Source organism: Mustelus asterias, chromosome 15 (assembly GCF_964213995.1).
Source record: "Mustelus asterias chromosome 15, sMusAst1.hap1.1, whole genome shotgun sequence".
Taxonomy (NCBI): Eukaryota; Metazoa; Chordata; class Chondrichthyes; order Carcharhiniformes; family Triakidae; genus Mustelus; species Mustelus asterias.
In genome coordinates, this window is record NC_135815.1 from 34,699,126 (window position 1) to 34,718,572 (window position 19,447).

The window sequence follows — 19,447 nt, forward strand, 5'->3', positions numbered from 1 at the left end:
TGAAACCAGGGACAGCAAGATAAAATTTGACATTGCAACGGGTATACAAGTTCACATTAGTGATTTATCTCACACTTCGAAGGCATCTTGAGCATTGTTTTGCACTTTGACTGAGTATACCCTTGGGTATTATGCTGTAAATTGCATTGTTCCCATTTTACTTTATTATTTTTTAAATTTGTTGCGTGGCATGAGGGTTGCTGGGTAGGTTGGCATTTGTTGCCCATCCCTACTTGTCCTTGGATGTAGTAGCTTGCTAGGCCATTTCAGAGGGCAGTTAAGAGTCAACCACATTGCTGTGGGTCTGGAGTCACATGTAGACCAACTGGGTAAGGATGGCAGATTTCCTTCCCCAAAGGAACCAGTGAACCAGATGAGTTTTTATAACAATCAATGATAGTTGTTATGGTCACCATTACTGACACTAGCTTTCAATTCCACATTTACTAATTCAAGCTGCCATGATGGAATTTGAACCTATGACCCCAGAGCATTAGTCTGGGCCTCCACCTAAATATTGGGAATACTGTGGTGCAAAAGTCTGACCATAAAGGGTTAATGTGGGACTGAGTACAGTACTGCCCACACAGTGATGTAAGGGAACACATGATCCACTCACAGGGTCAGTGTAGTGTTGGACAGAGCTGTGTGTAGAAGCAAGCATGGCAATAGCTCAGAGCTTGGACCTTTACTGTATCTATGTATATAGTTTAGTTAATAAATACCTAGTATTGTACTACCTAAAATGACAATTACCTTAATAAAGATCTACCAAACTATACTCAACACCTTACAACAAAGGCCAGAGCCATTTTCTTCAGTCCATTCCAGAATCTCCTTACCACTAACTTCATCCCTCTCTCAACTGAGGCCAAACTTTACTCTGCAACTTTGAGTGTTATACTTGATTCGGAGATGAGTTTTCACACTATTGCCTATTTCAGCTCCATAACATCTCCCGACTCCACCCTTGCCTCAGCACTTCGACTGCTGAAACCCTCATGTTACTTCTAAATGTGGCTATTCCAAGACAATCTTGGTCAGCCTTCCATTTCTACCTTTCAGGAACTTAGGGTCATTGAAAACTCTGCTGCCTGTGATTTAACTTGCACCAAATCCCGTTTACACATCACCCATGTGCTCATCGACCTATTTTGACCCCAGGTTAAACAATACCTATTTTAGAACCTTTCCCTTTCCTATCTCTATAACTACCTTCAACCCTCGAGCCCACCAAGATACCCGTGCTTCCTGGTTTTAATGGCAGCTGTGGCTTCAGCTGCAAGACCTTCAGCTCTAGAATTTCCACTCTCTGTCTCACTTCAGTCTCCAAGATACTAAATAAATAACTAAAGATGCTCATTATATGCCATAATTTGTTTGATATGGCTCCCTTGGAATGCTGTGGCCATTTTACCACATGAATGGCGCTATATAAATACAAAGAGTAATTGTTAGTGGTGGCGGTAAGAGAGGATAGTCAAGGTGACCAGAGATCGTGACCAATGTTTGCATCCTTCACATTCTGTTGTTTATTTTCAATTTGTTTGAGGAGCACACATTGCTGCTCAAATCTGTGCATTACAATTTTAACAAATGGTCCATTATTTTACTGAAAATAGTTTTGCTTAGGTTGACAAAGCACAGTTTCGATTAAGCGCATAGCAAACATTTTTTCGGCGGGAGGGAGAACAGGTGAATGATAAATTTCCTCATAAGCTTTGCTATCTTATGTCCATTTACTTTTCTCTCTAAAATTTCAACAAGGATAGTTATGCACAAAAACATTGAGACAATATTAGCAGTGGCACCTCACCTTGCAGTGTCAGCTCTGCCACTGCCTTCACCTTCACTTGGGCCCCTCAAAAGCAATCAGAATTAAGGTTCAGTGCAAATAGAGGAAACAAGATAACAGGTTAGAAACATGAAAAATGAAGTAGTCAAGAAAACCTAGATCTTGATTAAATGACATCGGACAAATAATACAACAGTGAAAATGCACAAACACAAACAGAATCAATAGTTCTGAATAAGGGTAATATACACAAGTGGTTTAATTAGAACTCCAATGTTATAGATCATCATTTTGTGAGGACGTTCAAAATAAGTCTGGGTAAAAACCCAGTGACAACCAAAATTATACATCCAGTGTTCCTATTTAACATTAATTTGGTTATTCAACCAGGAAGTTTAATCTTGGGTTCTTTTGGGGTTAAAATGAAATCACAAAGTAAAATACATTTTTCTCCAGAAACGCTCGATATAAATAGAAAAAGCCAATATCCCCACTCATGAGCCATACTGGAGCTTATGGTCAAGACATTTATTACGTATTACTGACACATGGCAGATCTGAGTTTTCTCAGCAAACCTGACCGCTGTTGCAATCACAAAGGCATTAGTTTCCTCCTCTCTCTTCCCAACTCCCCCCACAAAATGAAATGGAAGCGCAACAATTATATGTTATATTTATGCATCGTGTCTTTCCCATCTCTATGAGGCAAATATAGAAACAATACTCACTTAATGAGTCAAGACCGTTGTAATTTCTCTAGCCCAACAAACAGCTATTATCATTTACTGCCACTTACATCTTTCAGTTATTACCATCCTTGGTCTCACCTTCTCTAATCTAAAATGGACTTTTCCATATTTCCTCCCTTGCTATAATGGTTCCCAACAAATTGAATTCCTCCTTTTACACCAAATACTTCCCCCCCGCCCCCCCCCTCATTCTTCAACTCAATGTAAAGCCCAGTTTCAACCAAGACTTGTGTATGCTCCATCTCCATAGCTAAACTGAATCTTCAAATATCTTTCTAGCTTTTTTCTTATCTTGAAGTACGAGTTAGCTGAAAAGTGATTGTTTCAATGTTCAAACCACCTTCTTCAATTGCAACCGTCATATTTTGTTCATACCACTGGAGTTGTTGTTGCTGTAAACTTTTCATACTCTTAAATGTGAAATAACTCTTCCTCAACTCTCCGTTCAAATTAAAACTCGTCCCGTTTTCTCCTATCCTAATTTCATTTTCTCCAGGACTTAAAAGCTTGGGACTCCATAACTTCCAATTTTCCCCTGGACAATCTCCAGACTTTTAGCACAGAAACTTGACAGTGCCAAGCCTTTACCTGCTATTAGACTGAGCATTTTCCATCTGAGTGATGCCTTGCGCTAGCTGCTCCAGGCTTTGACCATGGATTTTTTTTTTAAAACTCGAAAATATTATTTTCACTCCAATAATGAAACATTATCAGTCTACTGTGATGTGCCATAGCTCTTGATTTTCTGGCAATTATGATCTTACAAAGAACAAAGAAAATTACAGCACAGGAACAGGCCCTTTGACCCCTCCAAGCCTGCACTGACCCTTACCTAGTAAAATATTGTATTTCTTTTAAAGTACAGGTATTAAAAAGGCAGAGCATGAATCCTCACATTTGTTATTTTTAAAAAGTGTACTAGATAAATGTGAAAAGGGGCAATAACTTATGAGTTACACAGAGTTCTTAGTTGTACATGTCAAGTGCCTGTTCTGAACTATGAGTTAGTCTATGGACTGTCTCTATGTTCAGGAACAGCTTGATATCTGTAGCCAATTCCTTGTAATTTAACAAAAACACTAGGCAGAGCAGACAATTATTTCCACATTTTTGCCAATATTCCTTCTTAAATCACGACCAAAAGAAGTACAGATTAACCGTTCTTTCATACTACCTTTGGGGCATTTCTGGAGCAGGATGTCTGCACTTTGTACCAAAAAACCAGACTTTGCACTCCAAAATCAACTCACCTGAGACGTCTTAACTACATTATAATATTCACCATATAAATGAAACGGTTTCTAAGTCACAATTAATCAAAAATTGGCCTCAGCCGCTGCTGGGCAGCTGCAATTACTGCTCTAACAGTCCTGTCCTTTGAACTGGAAGAGCTTAGTGATAGTAACCAGTCCGGGCAAGGTTAAACGCACAAAAGAAAGAGAAAGGAAAAAGCATAGGTGGGGACAGCAGAGGGTGCAAGGAGAGTTATTCATTCACATGCTTTCTTAACCCAATTCTGTCACCTAAGACTGTAATTATCCTGTACATTATTTAATGGTAGTGTTTGTGGGAAAGGTTTGTTGAATAAAGCAAAGCTGGATCATCTGACTGCTTTCATTTGCAGAGATTTGTCTTTTGTTCTGGAACAAAAGAGATTCACATGACTGAATTTGGTAAGGAAATAAAAACAAGTGATGTCGGATAATCCAGAGGAAAGGATGATGCCAATGGGTCAGCACAGGCCCTGCCACTCCCACAAAAATAAGGACAAAAATAAGACAAAATATTATTGTTGAAGCAGTTATTCCTAATTAGTTTTGGCTCACAAGTCAAAATATATAATTTCTCTGTTCCATTGTAATTCTTATATATTTGTTCATGGATTGTGGGTGGCACCAGCAAGGCCAGCATTTATTACTCTTCCCCCAATTGACCTCGAGAAGGTGGTGGTGAACTTTCTTGAGCCACTGCAGTCTGTGTGGTGTAGGTATACCCACAGTGCTGCTGGCCAGGGAGTTTCAGGAGTTTTGACCCATTTATTTACTGATTTACTTATGAAGAAAAACATCTCCCTTTTGGAAGGTAGCATACCAGTGACACAATTTATGAATTATTTAGGTGCAGATCAGCAAATGTCTCAGCTTCAATTAACAAATCACATTTTAATTAGTTGTAGGAAAATTGACAATGTACCATAGATCATGACTTTCAGAAAACATTTTAAACATGTAAACATCCAGACTGCTATATTTTCTTATCTTTCTGATTGGCTATCATCTCTTTATTGGTGGTGGCAGTCCTGATTCTGGGCCGGAAGGCAGAGTGTTCAAACCATGCCAGAGACAGTCCATGGGAGTTGAGACCAAAGCTTTGGCACTAGATCCTAGGTTAATATCCAGCGAGACACTTGCATCTGGTCACTCACTGTAGGTGCCTCCATGCCCCCGGCAGATCCAAAACTCCCAACCCACCCCTATCGCTGGTCTCTCTCCAGCCTCGACCAGATCCCTATGCAGAGTGGCAGTAGGACCCCCCTCCCCTTCCCCCGATCACCCCTAGACCCCACCCCCAGCAGGCCCCGCCTCTAGGCCCCACCCCCAATAGGAACCACCCTCTTGGCACTGCCCCATGCTTGGTGGGCAGTCAAGGTGCCCCTTTGGGCATGGGCACTTTACCCCTTTGGCAGTGCTGGGGGAACAGGCTGGTATTGCCAGGGTGCCAATGCCAATGGAGCACCACCCCCGCCGCCCGATCCCCTGGGGGCCCCCCAATTGCTCCCCTTCACTCCAGCAGGGTCGTCCCGCTAGTTCCCCGAAAGTGGGGAGCTACTCTGAACCCTGCTGGAGTGAAATACTCTGGTGGGGTGGGAGATGCTAGCAGGCCCAGAGAATTCAATCATATGCAAAATACTATTTAAATGCTAGCCCCACCTCCCAACCGATTTCCGGTGCCGTGCAGATGCCGCCAGAAATCCGGGCCAGGGAAACGCAAGCGTGGTGCGAATGCTTGCAGGAATCCTGCGAATCGGCCGAGATGCGATACTCCCGCAGCGGGATGGGGATTTGCCCCCTTGCTTCCTCGGATAGAGTTACCGTGTCATAAGGAGATCGAAAAATTAGGATGCAGGAAACATCTCATTCCAAAAAAACTAAGGGAAACATAGCGTCTCACACAAAAACATCTATGCCTCACGATTCTAAGTTTGTCTAAAAGTCTTCTGATTATGTAAACTTGACTACTGTATTCAGACTCACAAGGCATTTGGATATTTGCTCGAAAGCAGCACAAGTAAAATCTTGCTGAACCTGCAAAAGACTGCCTTCCTCTTAGCCAATGAAAAGAGACTGGCTGGAATTCTCCACTGTTCACGCTTGTCCGCCACTGCAAGTGAGGATGGAGAATTCGGTGCTCAGCCAAATTTCCGTTCACTGCAGCGGGACTAGAGAACGGCTGGAGAATTTTGGATGGTTAGAGACCAGGTGTACCCTGCAGGATGTGCTAGGGGACCGTTAGGAAGTCTCGATGCAAAGGCACCACAGGAATTGCCTGAAAAGTTTCAACGTCCGATATGCAGTTCCCTAGCTCCCCAAGACCCTTGGAAAATGTTTCAGCTCCGAGTTAGAGTCAGAGGCCGCAAAAGTTCCAATTCAGTTCCTCGGACGGTTACCCAGGAAAAAAATTAGACAAACAAAAGACATGTCCAACCTTTGGGTAACTATACAACTTACACCTCCTGGCTCCAACTGACCTCCCCCGCGCCCCCGACCCTCTGACTAACCCAACTTTCCAGCTTTGCCCCGATCTTCCAACCACCCCTCCCCCCCGACTCTCCTATTCCTTCCCCCACCACCACCTCAACGACCTAGCCTCAATACCCTACCCATCCTGCCATCTATCTAGATGGCACCCGACCCACTTTACTCACCTGGTCACTTTAACCTGCTGGCACTCTACCAAACTGAGCTCTACCCACCCTGCCACCTTATCCACACACCTCACTTACATCCATTCACCAACACACTGAAGAGCTATTTAAATATCCCAAAGGTTTTTAGTGTTTGCAAATGAAGTTACCAAAATACATCAGCTCGTGCTGTGAAAAAAAAGGGGCATTGGCTTGGCTTCCCTCGACAATCCTGCACTACGAGGAAGCATTCTTTGAACAGGTACATTCCGCATTTCTGAAGAGGCCTGGTTCCGGGCCAGAATTGTGGATCCCAAGCTGGAGTGACAATCTAATGGTGATTGCCAGTTCCTGGAAGATGCGACCCATTGGTTCATCATAGAAATCATAGAAACCCTACAGTACAGAAAGAGGCCATTCGGCCCATCGAGTCTGCACCGACCACAATCCCACCCAGGCCCTACCCCCATATCCCTACATATTTTACCCACTGATCCCTCTAACCTACGCATCCCAGGACCCTAAGGGGCAATTTTAGCATGGCCAATCAACCTAACCCGCACATCTTTGGACTGCGGGAGGAAACCGGAGCACCCGGAGGAAACCCACGCAGACACGAGGAGAATGTGCAAACTCCACACAGACAGTGACCCAAGCCAGGAATCGAACCCAGGTCCCTGGAGCTGTGAAGCAGCAGTGCTAACCACTGTGCTACCGTGCCGCCCCATTGTAACATTGAATGGAAGCTACAAGGTAGTTTTGTCCTGAAGCCATTTCTACAACCATGATTCCACTGGAATAAGGACTGATTCTTCTTTCTATGTTTATAAGCAACTTGGTCAAGGGGAAAATTAAAACACGGCATCACATTAAATTAGGTAAATACATTAATAAGGTGAAATCTCAGAATTCCTTCAACTATCAAAATTTGTTACAGACCTCCATTAATATTTTATTCTCTACATAAAACAGGTTTTGTAAAGATTTGTGGGCAGGATGTTTCAAATTGGCTTGTATATTTTTTTCATACAAATGAAAAAAATTAGGACATTATATAAAGATGTATATAAAAATATATCCCCTACTTCCCATCTGCTCCATGATATTATCTGAAAACTCAGCGTTAATTTTCACACATACCTTGATGACACCCAGCCATCACCTCTACTCACTGCTCCCTTGCTGCTAAATTATCAGTCTGCTTATCTGACATCCAGTGCTAGGTGAGCAAAACTTTCCTCCAATTGAACAGCAAGATGATCAAAGCCATTGCCTTTTGTTCCTGCTAAAGCTCTGTTCTCCTAGCTACCAATTCCATCCCTCTCCATGGCATCTGTCCAAGGTAGAACCAGACTGTTCTTAACCTAGGCATCATGTTTAACTCTGAGATGAGCTTCCGACCACATATCTGTACCATCACCAAGACTGCCTAATTGTAGCTCTGTAGCATCACTGGACTAGACCTTGCCTCAGTTCATCTGCTGCTTAAACTCTCATCCATGCCTTTGTTACCTCTATGCTCAATCATTTTAATGCACTCCTGGGTAGTCTCCCACATTCTTTACGCCATAAACCTGAAGTAATCCAAGACTCTGCTCTCTGTGTTCTAGTCACACCAAGTCATGACCCCCAACACTGTTGTACTGTCTGACCTACAATGATTCCCAGTCAAACAAGGCCTCAATTTAAAAAATCCTCACCCTTGTTTTCAAGTCTGTCCATGGCCCTGTCCTTCCCTAGCTTTATACTTTTCTCCAGCTGTGTAACTGTCTGAGATATCTGTCTGTCAAATTGACCATCGCCAATTTTAATAACTCCAGTATTGGTGAGCATGCTTTCAGCTGCCTAGGCCCCAAGCTCTTGAATTTTCTCCCTACATAATTGCACCTCTCTCCTCCCCTTTAAAACACTCCCTAAAACCTACCTCTTTGACCAAGCTTTTGGCCACGTGTTCTAATATCATCTTTTGTGGCTTGGTGTCAAATTTAAAAGTTGTTGTTGTTGTGTCAAATTTTAAGGCCAAATGTCCAATGCCTCTTTTCCAGTTATTGCCACCAAAAACCAAGACGACACTTATTTAATGGACAACATGTCTATGCAGTTACGTACATTGTACCATGCTACCTTAAAAGATAGCTGAGCCAAAAGGAGCTCAAGTTGTATATGCATATGCTTTCTATTACAAATAATAAGTGGTGCACAATGTAATCCTCGCACCAATGCCACCTATCCAAATCACTGACTGACCAATTATAGTGCAAATAAATATTTAGCAACAGAATGTTCTAACCCTGTTCAACACGAACAAAATAACATGCATCAAATAGCTGCACGCATCATCAGGTAGAGACTTCATGACAACAACAAGGTCAGAATCAATTGTATTGAACTGGCTGTCTTCCAAACTGCAGTGAAAGTTATCTTTTAACAGGATAAATATGGTGTTTCTGGGGTGGATGAGTAGCATCACTTGAATAGGGTAATTGATAAGTGCCTAAATATATGGGGATGAGAGAAACTATCCCCATATATTTCAGCTTTCATTCTACAACAATTGGGAAAATGGAAGCAACCATGGAGCACAGTGGCACAGTGGTTAGCACTTCTGCCTCACAGCGCCAGGGACCCGGGTTCGATTCCCGCTTGGATCACTGTGCGGAGTCTGCGCATTCTTCCCGTGTCTGCGTGGGTTTCCTTCGGGTGCTCCAGTTCCCTCCCACAGCCCGAAAGACGTGCTGTTTAGGTGCATTGGCCATACTAAATTCTCCCTCAGGGTACCCGAACAGGTGCCAGAGTGTGACAACCAAGGGGATTTTCATAGTAACTTTATTGCAGTGTCAATGAAAGCCCATTTGTGACACTAATAAACAAATAAATTTGTACAACATTTTCTCCTGCCTTCTGGAAATGCTGAAAGACAGAGCTCTACAAACTGGGAGGGAAAAGCTAATCCAATTTAAAATTTCAAACAAAACTCATTTACTTGTCATTTAAAAGCAACGGGTCTGAAACAACCTGGCTGCAACACGTGTGTAAACTTACTTTATAAGTAGAGTTAAGTTTTCGTCTATTGTAACAAATATACTTAATAAAATTGCAACTGTAAAAAATAATAACGATTGAATTAACTTGAAAAAAATCCTTACATTGACAATTTCCTCCTTAGCCCAAGGTTCATGAGCACAGCACTACAGACACGGGGGGGCAGGATTTTGTATTTGGGTTCAGAATACCACAGGCCCCAATCCTGCCCTCTGTTTGGGAACAGTCAGCAGAGGGTGATGGTGCCTGAATTAGCTGATTAGTGATCAGAGGGCTCACTCGCCATCCAACTAAAAATGGTGAGCAAGGTCTTGAAGCTGGAAGGCCAATGGGAGCAGCTTCAGCATGGAAGGAGTTGCGGCCTATTGTCACCAGTAAGGGAGAGAGTGACGCTTCCATCTTGAGGTGCACTCCAAGTGCTTCTAAATCTTTTGAGGTTAAGAAAAAATGGTCACAGGTTTGGGACCACCATTGTTGGAGGGGGGAAAGGATTCCCTCCTGGCATACCAGCCAGTGGAATGAAATTATGTGCCCTCCCACCTTAGTCCTGGCCCCATAGGCCTGAGAAAATCCTGCCCTTAATGTACTCTAGTACTCAAGATGGCCATTCTTCAGGATCGTTTTGCATGGCGCTGCAGCCTCGAAAAGCCAAGTGGCCTACTCTTGCTCCGATAACATTAACCATGTGTCTTGCCAAGATTTCCAACTACTGGGCATCACATTCTGGCCTGTTCTCACCAGATGCCCACAGGCATGCACAACCTGGCAACTCTGCTCAATTAGGATCTCTATAACCTAAGGCCACTCAGATGTCTGTGGCGTCCCTCCTGCCATCCAAACCATTATCAACTAACTCAGTGGAGATCGAACCAAGGACCATTTTGGTTTGCAAGGCTCAGCCCCATACTGGAAGCTCCTGCAGCCCTTGTGGGAGCTATGTGAAACCAAGCTGCAAAACACCATCTTACATTTTACCAACAAGTATGACAAATTTTAGTTTATTTTATAAAAATCACTAAGTGTTCATCTGCACTGCCTGGGTGATAATGTGGCAGAGTGGATTGCTCACTCATTCTTCAGTCTGCAAAGATTGAACTGGTCTTGCAATGAATGGGTGAGCCACTCTGCCAGCTTATAATCTGGACAGCAAAGGTATAAATTTACACCTGAGCATGGCATCAGGTTGAGAACAGGATAGGCTTCTGCACAGAACCTAAAATTCTAGCCTGGAATCTTCATGGTCATCTGATCTAGTAAAGGTTGCTGATGGCATAAAGGAGCAGAGGGGCCTGGATACCCAGAGTACACTGATTGTTAAAGCAGGAAGATAACGACATTTTAAAAAAAAGCAAAGAAGATTTTTAAAAAATCAACAAGGCAAAGAATATGCAAGCAACAGTTAACCTCAGGCTGAAGTTGGAATCATCATTTAAGTGTTGGGTACTCCATCTTTGGAAAGACACAAAAGCTAAGTGAAGCTACATTGGAAACTGATTTGGATATTTCCAGGTATGGGAAGTTAATATTACAAAAGATAGATTTGAAAAATTCAGGGTTCAGAATATCATGGAGTGTTGTACTAGATGGGTTTTGAGGAGGGAAATAGTGATAGCATCTCATACACCAGTGGAAGACCCAACAGGAGTCACAGATTTTTTTTAAAATCTGAAGGAAAGGCTAGAAATGTCTCTGTATTCCTCAGTAAGTTTACCTGGATATGTTTTTTAATTATGTGAATCAAAAAAAGCGTTCAATTAAAAAGCGAAACAAAACACACATTCTACATTTATCCCGGAGCATAATAATAGATAAACAGTTCAATTATCATGAGTCACCACTGAGTGAGTTGTATAGATAAGGTTTATAACTAAGGCAATATGACCGCCATCAAACATTGGAGGAGGAGGATGGGGAGGGAAGAGAGGTGGAGGGAGGGGGTCGAATTATTACATTTTTTGTTACCTGTCATTCAAAAAGCAAAAGGATCACTGAACTTTGGAAATAACCGAGTAAACCTACCTGCGGGCAAATTTGGACGTGATCTTGCTTATTATCCCAGTTGAAGTTCCTCTTCGCGCTTGTGAGAGGGCACCAGTATCATGTGACAATGTTGGTGAAGCTGGTGGTCCATTGTACGTGGCAGTTCGTCGTTCCCGTAACTGACCACCGTGAAAAGTGCTTCGGCTAGAGCTTCCTCGAGGGAAGCGGGTTCGGTCTGGAGTGGTAGTGCTAATACTGTGTGCAGAAGGAGAAGCAGCAGGTACCCTTTGAGCTGCAGTGCTAAACAAGGAAAGAAAATTTGAGATATTTTGTAATCCACTACATCTTCCTAAAGGTTTGTCTTTCCATATCTGCAATGTGAGAAGTTGTTTTATTTAATATGCATTTTTTAAACATGTTCTTCATGGTAAGGGTAAAAACGATTAGAATTTTGTTTTGGCTTAAATCTCTTCAGATTTAATTTACAATGGAACTGAATGGACACTAAGAAGTGTACTGTATTGGATTTTTCCTCAATTGGATTACACAAATTGAAATTTCTTTCTATAAATGAAATTCCAAGTGAGCATGGAGAAGTAAAGCCTCAGTCATATTACAGCTAAATGAAAGGAACAAACATTTGTGTTCTTAACCCATTCTTTTTTTTTACCCCATACATGAACAATACTTATCTACATACTAATATCTAGTTGGGCTTATTCAGTTTATGTATGCAAAGTACAGCGATTTATATAACTTTACCAGTGAGGATAGCAAAACTTAGATACTACAGAGCAGGAACCATGTCAATAGACCAATGTTTTGAAAGAAATCTCCCATGCATTAAAATGTAATCCATCTCAGAACATGGATTTGGATTGGAGTTTGCTTCATAACTATACTACAAGCCTCTTAGAATCATAGAATTCCAACAGTGCAGAAATAGGCCATTTGGCCCATCAGGTCTACACCGACAACTATCCTACTCAGGCCCTATCCCTGTAACCCCACATATTTACCCTGCTAAACTCCATGACACACTTCTGCCCATTTTTGGTTCCAGTTGTAACCTCAATTTGCAAGACAGCGGATTAACAAAGTTTGAAGATGGTGTATGTGGTAAAATTTAAATAAAAACTGAAAACATCATGGCAGGCTGCTCAGCATCCAAATCAGACAACAATTTTCATCAGGGCTCTGATCTGCTATGCTTTAAACACAAATTTGTTCCATGATTCAGACTCGCACTTTGCTGAAACACTCCATATTTACCTGGATCGGTAACTTTCACCACCATCTTCAATGGAAGGTAGCGTGACCTTGACTGGATGCCCAGAAGCCGACATGGATTTCTGATGTCGAGGACGTGCTGATGTTACTCCAGAAGATGCTGCGGGGCTCGCAACAGATGTGGAAGTGCTGCTTGCACAAGCAGACATTTCAGTTAGGCTTATGGGTTGAGGCAAAAGAAAGATAGAAGCCAAAATGTAACACAAAATATTAAAACAAAAAAAAGTGTCACTTTTTCTAGGGATCCTCACATATAAATATTTAAGTTTTCACACCCTTGACACAAGAGCAAAGATGGGTAGGAGTCTGGCTTTGCTCAATAATCTACAGGCTAAACTCTGTATTCAGTGCATCAACCCGCATGGCATGTGTGTACCACATTGTCATTTCTTATATATATTGGCAGTGACAATATTTTTCTCCCAACTGCATGCAAAGTGGCTTAATTCAGCAAAGTATGTGCCAAAAATATCCATTTATGCTATCTAGTTTTCCACACCAAAGCTTGTGCTGCTCTAAAGCAGCATGAATAGTGGCATTGAGTGGAAACAGATGCCATTTCAGAATTCAAAAAGCAGAATACTGCCGATGCTGGAAATCTAAAATCAAAAACAGAAAATGCTGTAAATACTCAGCAGGTCAGGCAGCCTCTGCGAAGGGGGAAACAGAATTATTCGATTTCCCAAACTTCACAATGGGAGACATTAGTTGTACCAGTGGCGCATTAATGCGGAAACAAAGGCAACACTCAGAATTTTATAAGAATATAAACTGGTTTCACAGGAAGATTTAAGCCAATCAAAATTAGTGAAAAAATGTTTTGTGTTTGTATGGAACAGAACATGTACAACTCTGCAGAATGTTGCGAGTCAGTAGTCCCTCCAAATTGAGGATGATGTCCGCCAAGTTTGGTGAGTCTTCAGATGACTGAGGAGCCCAATTCTGGATCCACAAGTTCTTCGGCAGTGGGGGCATGTTGTTGGAATTCACAGCCCCGGGTTGGCTTCCCTTCTCTTCCTCTTCTGCCGCCGTTCTGCCTCAAAGTCAAGTTGCAGAGTGAGTCCCGAAGCACCTTGTGCCTTAATGGACAAGGTGGAGCCATGCCAAGCGGTCCGCAGCCTTCTCCTCCCGTCAATGGTGTTAGTGTTCCCATGCTTCATGGAGAGTACTAGCGTTGGTCTGGTGGTCCTCCCTTTTGATCTCTAGGATTTGATATGAGCACCGCTGATGGGGGCTCTCAAGGATCTTAACGTGGTCTCAGTCGACACTCTGGACTTTAGTAGAGGGGAGGGTGTCGACATGACAGCTTTATAAAGCAACACCCTTATTGACTTCCAAAGGTCCCTGTTGTTAAAGACACATTGGCGCATCTTGAAGAAGGCAGCGATGGTACAGTTAATGTACGAACAAAGTACAAAATGAATTTCCTTTTGGACAACAGAGTGAAATTGAAATTACTATCCACATCAGGGAATATTAAACAGCAGATGAACATGAAAAACAGGAAAGGATCATATTTGTTTGGAACTAAATAAAACAGTATTTTCCTAACCCACTGTAGATAGAATTTCACAGCATTGGAGGGTGCTGTTCAGCACATTATGCCCATGCCTGGTCTCCATGGGGTAGTTACTTAGTCCCATTCCCCCTGGTGTTGCCCCAGATCCTTTTAATTTTTCCTTCTTGAAATATTTATCAATTTTCCTTTTTAAAATGATTATGGATTCTGCTTCAACCGCGGTATCTGGACACTCCACGTCAAGACTCTCATTTGTCATGTCATCTTAAATTAATCTTTTATGAACCGTCTTCATGGCCTTGACATCCTTTCTAATGTAAGACACACAAAAATGGACACAATGGGGACGAATTCCCAATTATCTGCTCTAAATTGGACGCAAGACCCAGGGGGAAAAAACCCAGAAAAATACATTAAAGCCAGTGGTAGTGTTTGTCCCCAGGGTTTTTATGGCTCTTCTTCTGAAGTTATGGTGACTAGGTGGGAGAACACCAGCAGAAATACAATACCAAATGTAATGCTCCAGTAATAACGTGCAGAGCTTTAGCATTACTGCTTTGTTTTTATATTTGATTCCCCTAGTCACAAAACCCAGGATCCTACGCTGCATTCAAATAAACAAAAACAGTATAACATTCACTGTTTTTTCTTTATCAATACACTTTTATTTTCTCCAGAGGGAGCCCCAATACATTTGTCAAACATAACTAGTCTTTTACCAATCTGTGGCCGGACCTTATTTACTCCATCTGTCCACAGCTTCCTCTTTAAACAAATCGGATGGCAACTCAGCTGGTCTATCTTTTCCAAATGCTGTCCCATTTTTCCCCAAGCACATCGTAGGATCACAGAATGGCACAGTACAGAAGGGGGCCATGTAGCCCATCAAATCTGTGTTGGCTCTTATTGTCCCCCCCTCCCAGGTCTTTCCTCACATCCCTATATTTTTTCCTCCTTCGAGTATTTATCCAATTCACTTTTGAAGGTTACTATTGAATCTGTATCCACCAGTCTAACAAGGCAGCGCATTCCAAATCCTAACCACTAGTTGTGTAAATAAGTTTTCCACATGCCGTATCTGGTTATAGACCCTTCTGGCATTGCAAACAGTTTCTCTGTATTTACTTTATCCAAACCCTTCATGATTTTAAGCAACGCTCTCAATTCTCCTCTTAACTTTTAGGTGGCTGTTGATATTGGGCTGCATGGTCAATAACACATTTAATTTGGTAAGCCCATGAGCTGTGTCTTAACACTCGTTTCTGCCACGTGGCAAAAACTGTAACGTAATGGAATGAACTTGAATCTTGTTCTCTCAGCACTGCGATTGAGGCAGGCATTTTGCTTTGTATTGTGTTATAACACTACAGGAACCAAAATTGTTGTAGCAGATTATCATATTACCTACATGTATGGTGTTACACAAGGCAAGAATAGAAACGAGCCCCTCATCTTACAATATGTTACTGGAACAATGGACTTCGGATTTATTCAAGTATGGAGATGACACAAACAGCATTCCAATATTTAGCAAAGACAAAAACTGAGAATCAAATCTCTTTCATGGAACAAGCATTTCAGATTTTTCAGTCATAGTGCTTTTAATTGAATATGGAAATAGTTTGCTCTTGAATGTGTTTCATTTATCTGCAAATACAAAGGCACATTGCATTTCTACTTATATCATCAAGCATTATTCTTTGCAAAATGCTGTTTCTAATTCTGTAACGTATTACTCATCCAATAATGGCCTCATTCAGTTAAACATCCCTTTCTTCCTCTCAACAGCAAGGCATTTTGCCTTCATTTGACTCCAATGAATTCATATCGGCTACGCTCATTGTAGTTTTTCATTAGCTCCTGCATGGCTGCTTACTCATTTGGCTTTAAGAAAATCAGAGACATTTGACAATATTGTAACGTTACAAATTCTCACCTGCTGTCTTTTCCATTCTGCATGGCAGAGTATCGATCTCCAGCGGAGCGCTCACACACGTAGGTGTTTCTTCTCGTCATACCAGGGAGCATGTTGTTCTGAAACATTAAAGCAATTTATATCAGCTAAGTATCACTCATAATCGAACTAGCAAAAATAACATCTTGAAGTTTCAGATGGCCACTCTGACAACTTCAAACATATACATGTGATTATTTCCCTGCACAGCCAATTATTCAGCATGTATTAAACATGCAGCTTCATGGCTACATTTATTTTATCTCACTGATCACACGTCGCACAGGTGATTGGAGAACCTGTTTGCTGAAATAATTGTTTATAAATATCATGCACTTCATAAAACATTGTCAAATGAGTAAGATTACAACAATTACACTCTTGTGTAAAATTTACAACTTAGGAAGAGTGCTTTTTCACCAGTAGACAAGGAAGCTGCATTTTATTTTAATTAAAGCAGGACACCATCAGGAGAGAGAGGAACTCACAAACACATATATCCTAAAACTATGACAAAGGTTTAAAAATAAGAGCACGAACACGTGCACTCCTGCACTATCACAGAAGACTAACACACATGGATCTTGAGAATCATATGGAGAGATGGGGTGGTCTTGTCTTTTTTTCAGAGGGGTAATGCCCCTTACCAACATCTACCTTTTAACAGAATATAGTTCAGCCAAACTGTGAGATTCACTAAAAATTAGAGTATAGGGACATATGGTGTAGCTGGCTGAAAGGAAGTTAAGCCCAGCTCTTTCATTCACAGTATCTCTTAATCAATTACCCAAATGATCCTTCTGATATCCTGATATATTTGTCTGCAGGTAGGTAGTTAATCTTGAAGATATTTAATATTTGGTGCTTTCTTAAGGAGTACATCTGCTCTTTGTATAAATTAGCATTATTGATAATTCTTTGAGTACATTGTACTAACAAACTGCCAGATTATCCTCTGTCCATAAAGAGAGCCTTTCCTGGGTCTATTCCACAAATTTCTTGGGTGCAGTGGACATTGAAAGATAGGGCAGATCAGAGTGAATGCCCATAAAAAGGAACCTTCCCACTTTTCCTCCATTTAAATTTATCAGTGAATCTTAATTCTCTTTGTGAATTCTAATCTTCTACTGTTTTTCACCACTGAACTCTGACTTGGGTATAAAGTTGCCAACTCTGATGTCTACAACCCTAGAAATTTGACCATTGGTCATTTGATCACATGACATTCACCCACCACTGGCAAATCTTGTTTCATTTATTTTAGTTGAGTGCCTCAAAATCAGCGAGCCCTGAATAAGGCATTTGACCTTTTGTTTCATAGTGAGTTGAGAAACCTAATTTATAAACCAAGGACAGAATACAAAAGAATAGGAAGACTTAAGAAGGCCTGAATTTTCACAAGGCTGGAAGAGCTCTACATCTTAGCCAAATTGGCACTGGAGCCCAGAATCCAGAGGTTCCACTCTCTATCGGGCATTCACCATTTTTGCCAGACCGATTTTGGTTACTCAGTTTTCTGACACATGACTCAAGGAATTTATGAACTAAAAAGTCTAAACCTCCCAAAGGTATTTGGAGAATCAGGTTTCTTTTTGGAGAAGTCTGGTGTGCCTTGGAGGGGTCAGGCACCCCATATTAAGACTTTTTAAAATTTCATTTTATGGGATGTGGGCATCAATGGCAAGGCCAGCATTTATTGCCCATCCCTAGCTGCCCTTCAGAAGGTGGTCGTGAACTGTTTTCTTGAACCACTGCAGCCCCTCAGGTGTAGGTACACCCAAAGTGTTGTTCGGGACAGAATTCCAGTATTTTGCCCTAGCAGCAGTGAAGGAATAGAGGTATTTCCAAGTCAAGATGACGAGTGACGTGAAGGGGAACCCTCCAGTTGGTGATGTTCTCTGGCATTTGCTGCTCTTGTACTTCCAGATGGGAGTGGTCGTGGGTTTGGAAGGTGCTGCCTGAGGAGCAGACATGAAATTGCATAAAAGTCTGCACAAGTGGGGCGAATCTTTGGAATTCTCTATTCAGAGGGCTGTGAAAGGTTAATCATTGAGCAGGTCAACACAGAAATCGATAGATTTCCAGATACCAATGACATCAAGAGAAATAGGTAGAGCAAGGGAAAGTAGCACTGAAGGAGATGATCAGCCATGATTTAATTGAATGGTGGAGCAGGCTTGATGGGCTGAATGGCCTATTCCTGCCTTCCCATCTAGCTGGATAAATAGTTAACGGCAGTGGCAACAATCAACCCCATGACATTCCAGTTTCTAACTTGAAGGGTTGTGTGTGCAGAATGGAGTTTGGTACTTTTTGGGTCTTTTACATTCACCGGTATTTCATGGTACCTTAATTTCCACAAGGCATTTGGTGGCACAGTGGTTAGTTACCACTGCTGCCTCACAGCGCTAGAGACCTGGGTTCAATTCCGAATTTGGGTGACTGTGTGTTTGCGTGTTCTCCCCGTGTCTGTATGTATTTCCTCCGGGTGCTCCGGTTTCCTCCCACACCAAAGATGTGTGGGTTAGGTATATTGGCCATGCTAAATCTTCCCTTAATGTACCTGAACAGGTGCCGGAGTGTGGCGACTCGGGAATTTTCACAGTAACTTCATTGCAGTGTTAATATAAGCCTACTTGTGATACTAATAAATAAACTTAAACTTTAAACACCATCAAATAACTTTAATAATCTGAGATTTATGGAGAAGGGTTCCATTCAAATGAATGTTTTAATATGATATAAAGCATAATTAGATGGTCAACGCAGGATGTGTCTTTCTGAAATCCAGCCTGTTTGTCTCTTACACAGAGGATGCTGAAAAACCACAGCAGGTCTGGCAGCATCTGTCAGGAGAGAAAGCTGAGTTAACGTCCCATGTCCTTTGGTTCTTCATTTTCTTCACTTTTTTTTATAAACTGTTTTACGTTTTCTATTTAGAACATATAGATCTTTCTCCATTGCCCTGTTTTGCTGCATCTTCTAATCGTATCGCTCAATTTCAATGAGCTTTCTCTTTTTATGGCTGGTGTTCCTATTCTTTGTCAACCTTCGCACACTGATTTTGTGCTTCCTACATGGATAACTGAATGGATACGGGTTATTTGGCCCAACTGGTCTATGCTGGTGTTTATACTTCACCTGAGCATCCTCCCACCCTACTTCATCTAACCCCACTTCCATGTGTTTCTATTTTTTTTCTCCTTCATGGACT

General features: G+C 41.7%; 1 protein-coding gene across 7 annotated transcripts in view; it reads right to left on the reverse strand.

Moving 5' to 3' along the window:
• Window positions 1-19,447, reverse strand: part of mark1 (MAP/microtubule affinity-regulating kinase 1) — a 179,278-nt gene that overhangs the window by 7,307 nt on the left and 152,524 nt on the right. For 2 of the 7 annotated variants that reach the window (XM_078229755.1, XM_078229754.1), the window contains exons 14-17: window positions 16,216-16,313; window positions 12,743-12,889; window positions 11,510-11,770; window positions 1,817-1,861 (exon numbers count right to left, since the gene is read on the reverse strand). In XM_078229755.1, coding sequence (XP_078085881.1) covers window positions 1,817-1,861; window positions 11,510-11,770; window positions 12,743-12,889; window positions 16,216-16,313 — 551 coding nt within the window. Of the gene's footprint in view, window positions 1-1,816; window positions 1,862-11,509; window positions 11,771-12,742; window positions 12,920-16,215; window positions 16,314-19,447 lie in introns of all 7 variants that reach the window. The other 5 variants (XM_078229753.1, XM_078229752.1, XM_078229756.1 and 2 more) reach the window with 3 other exon arrangements.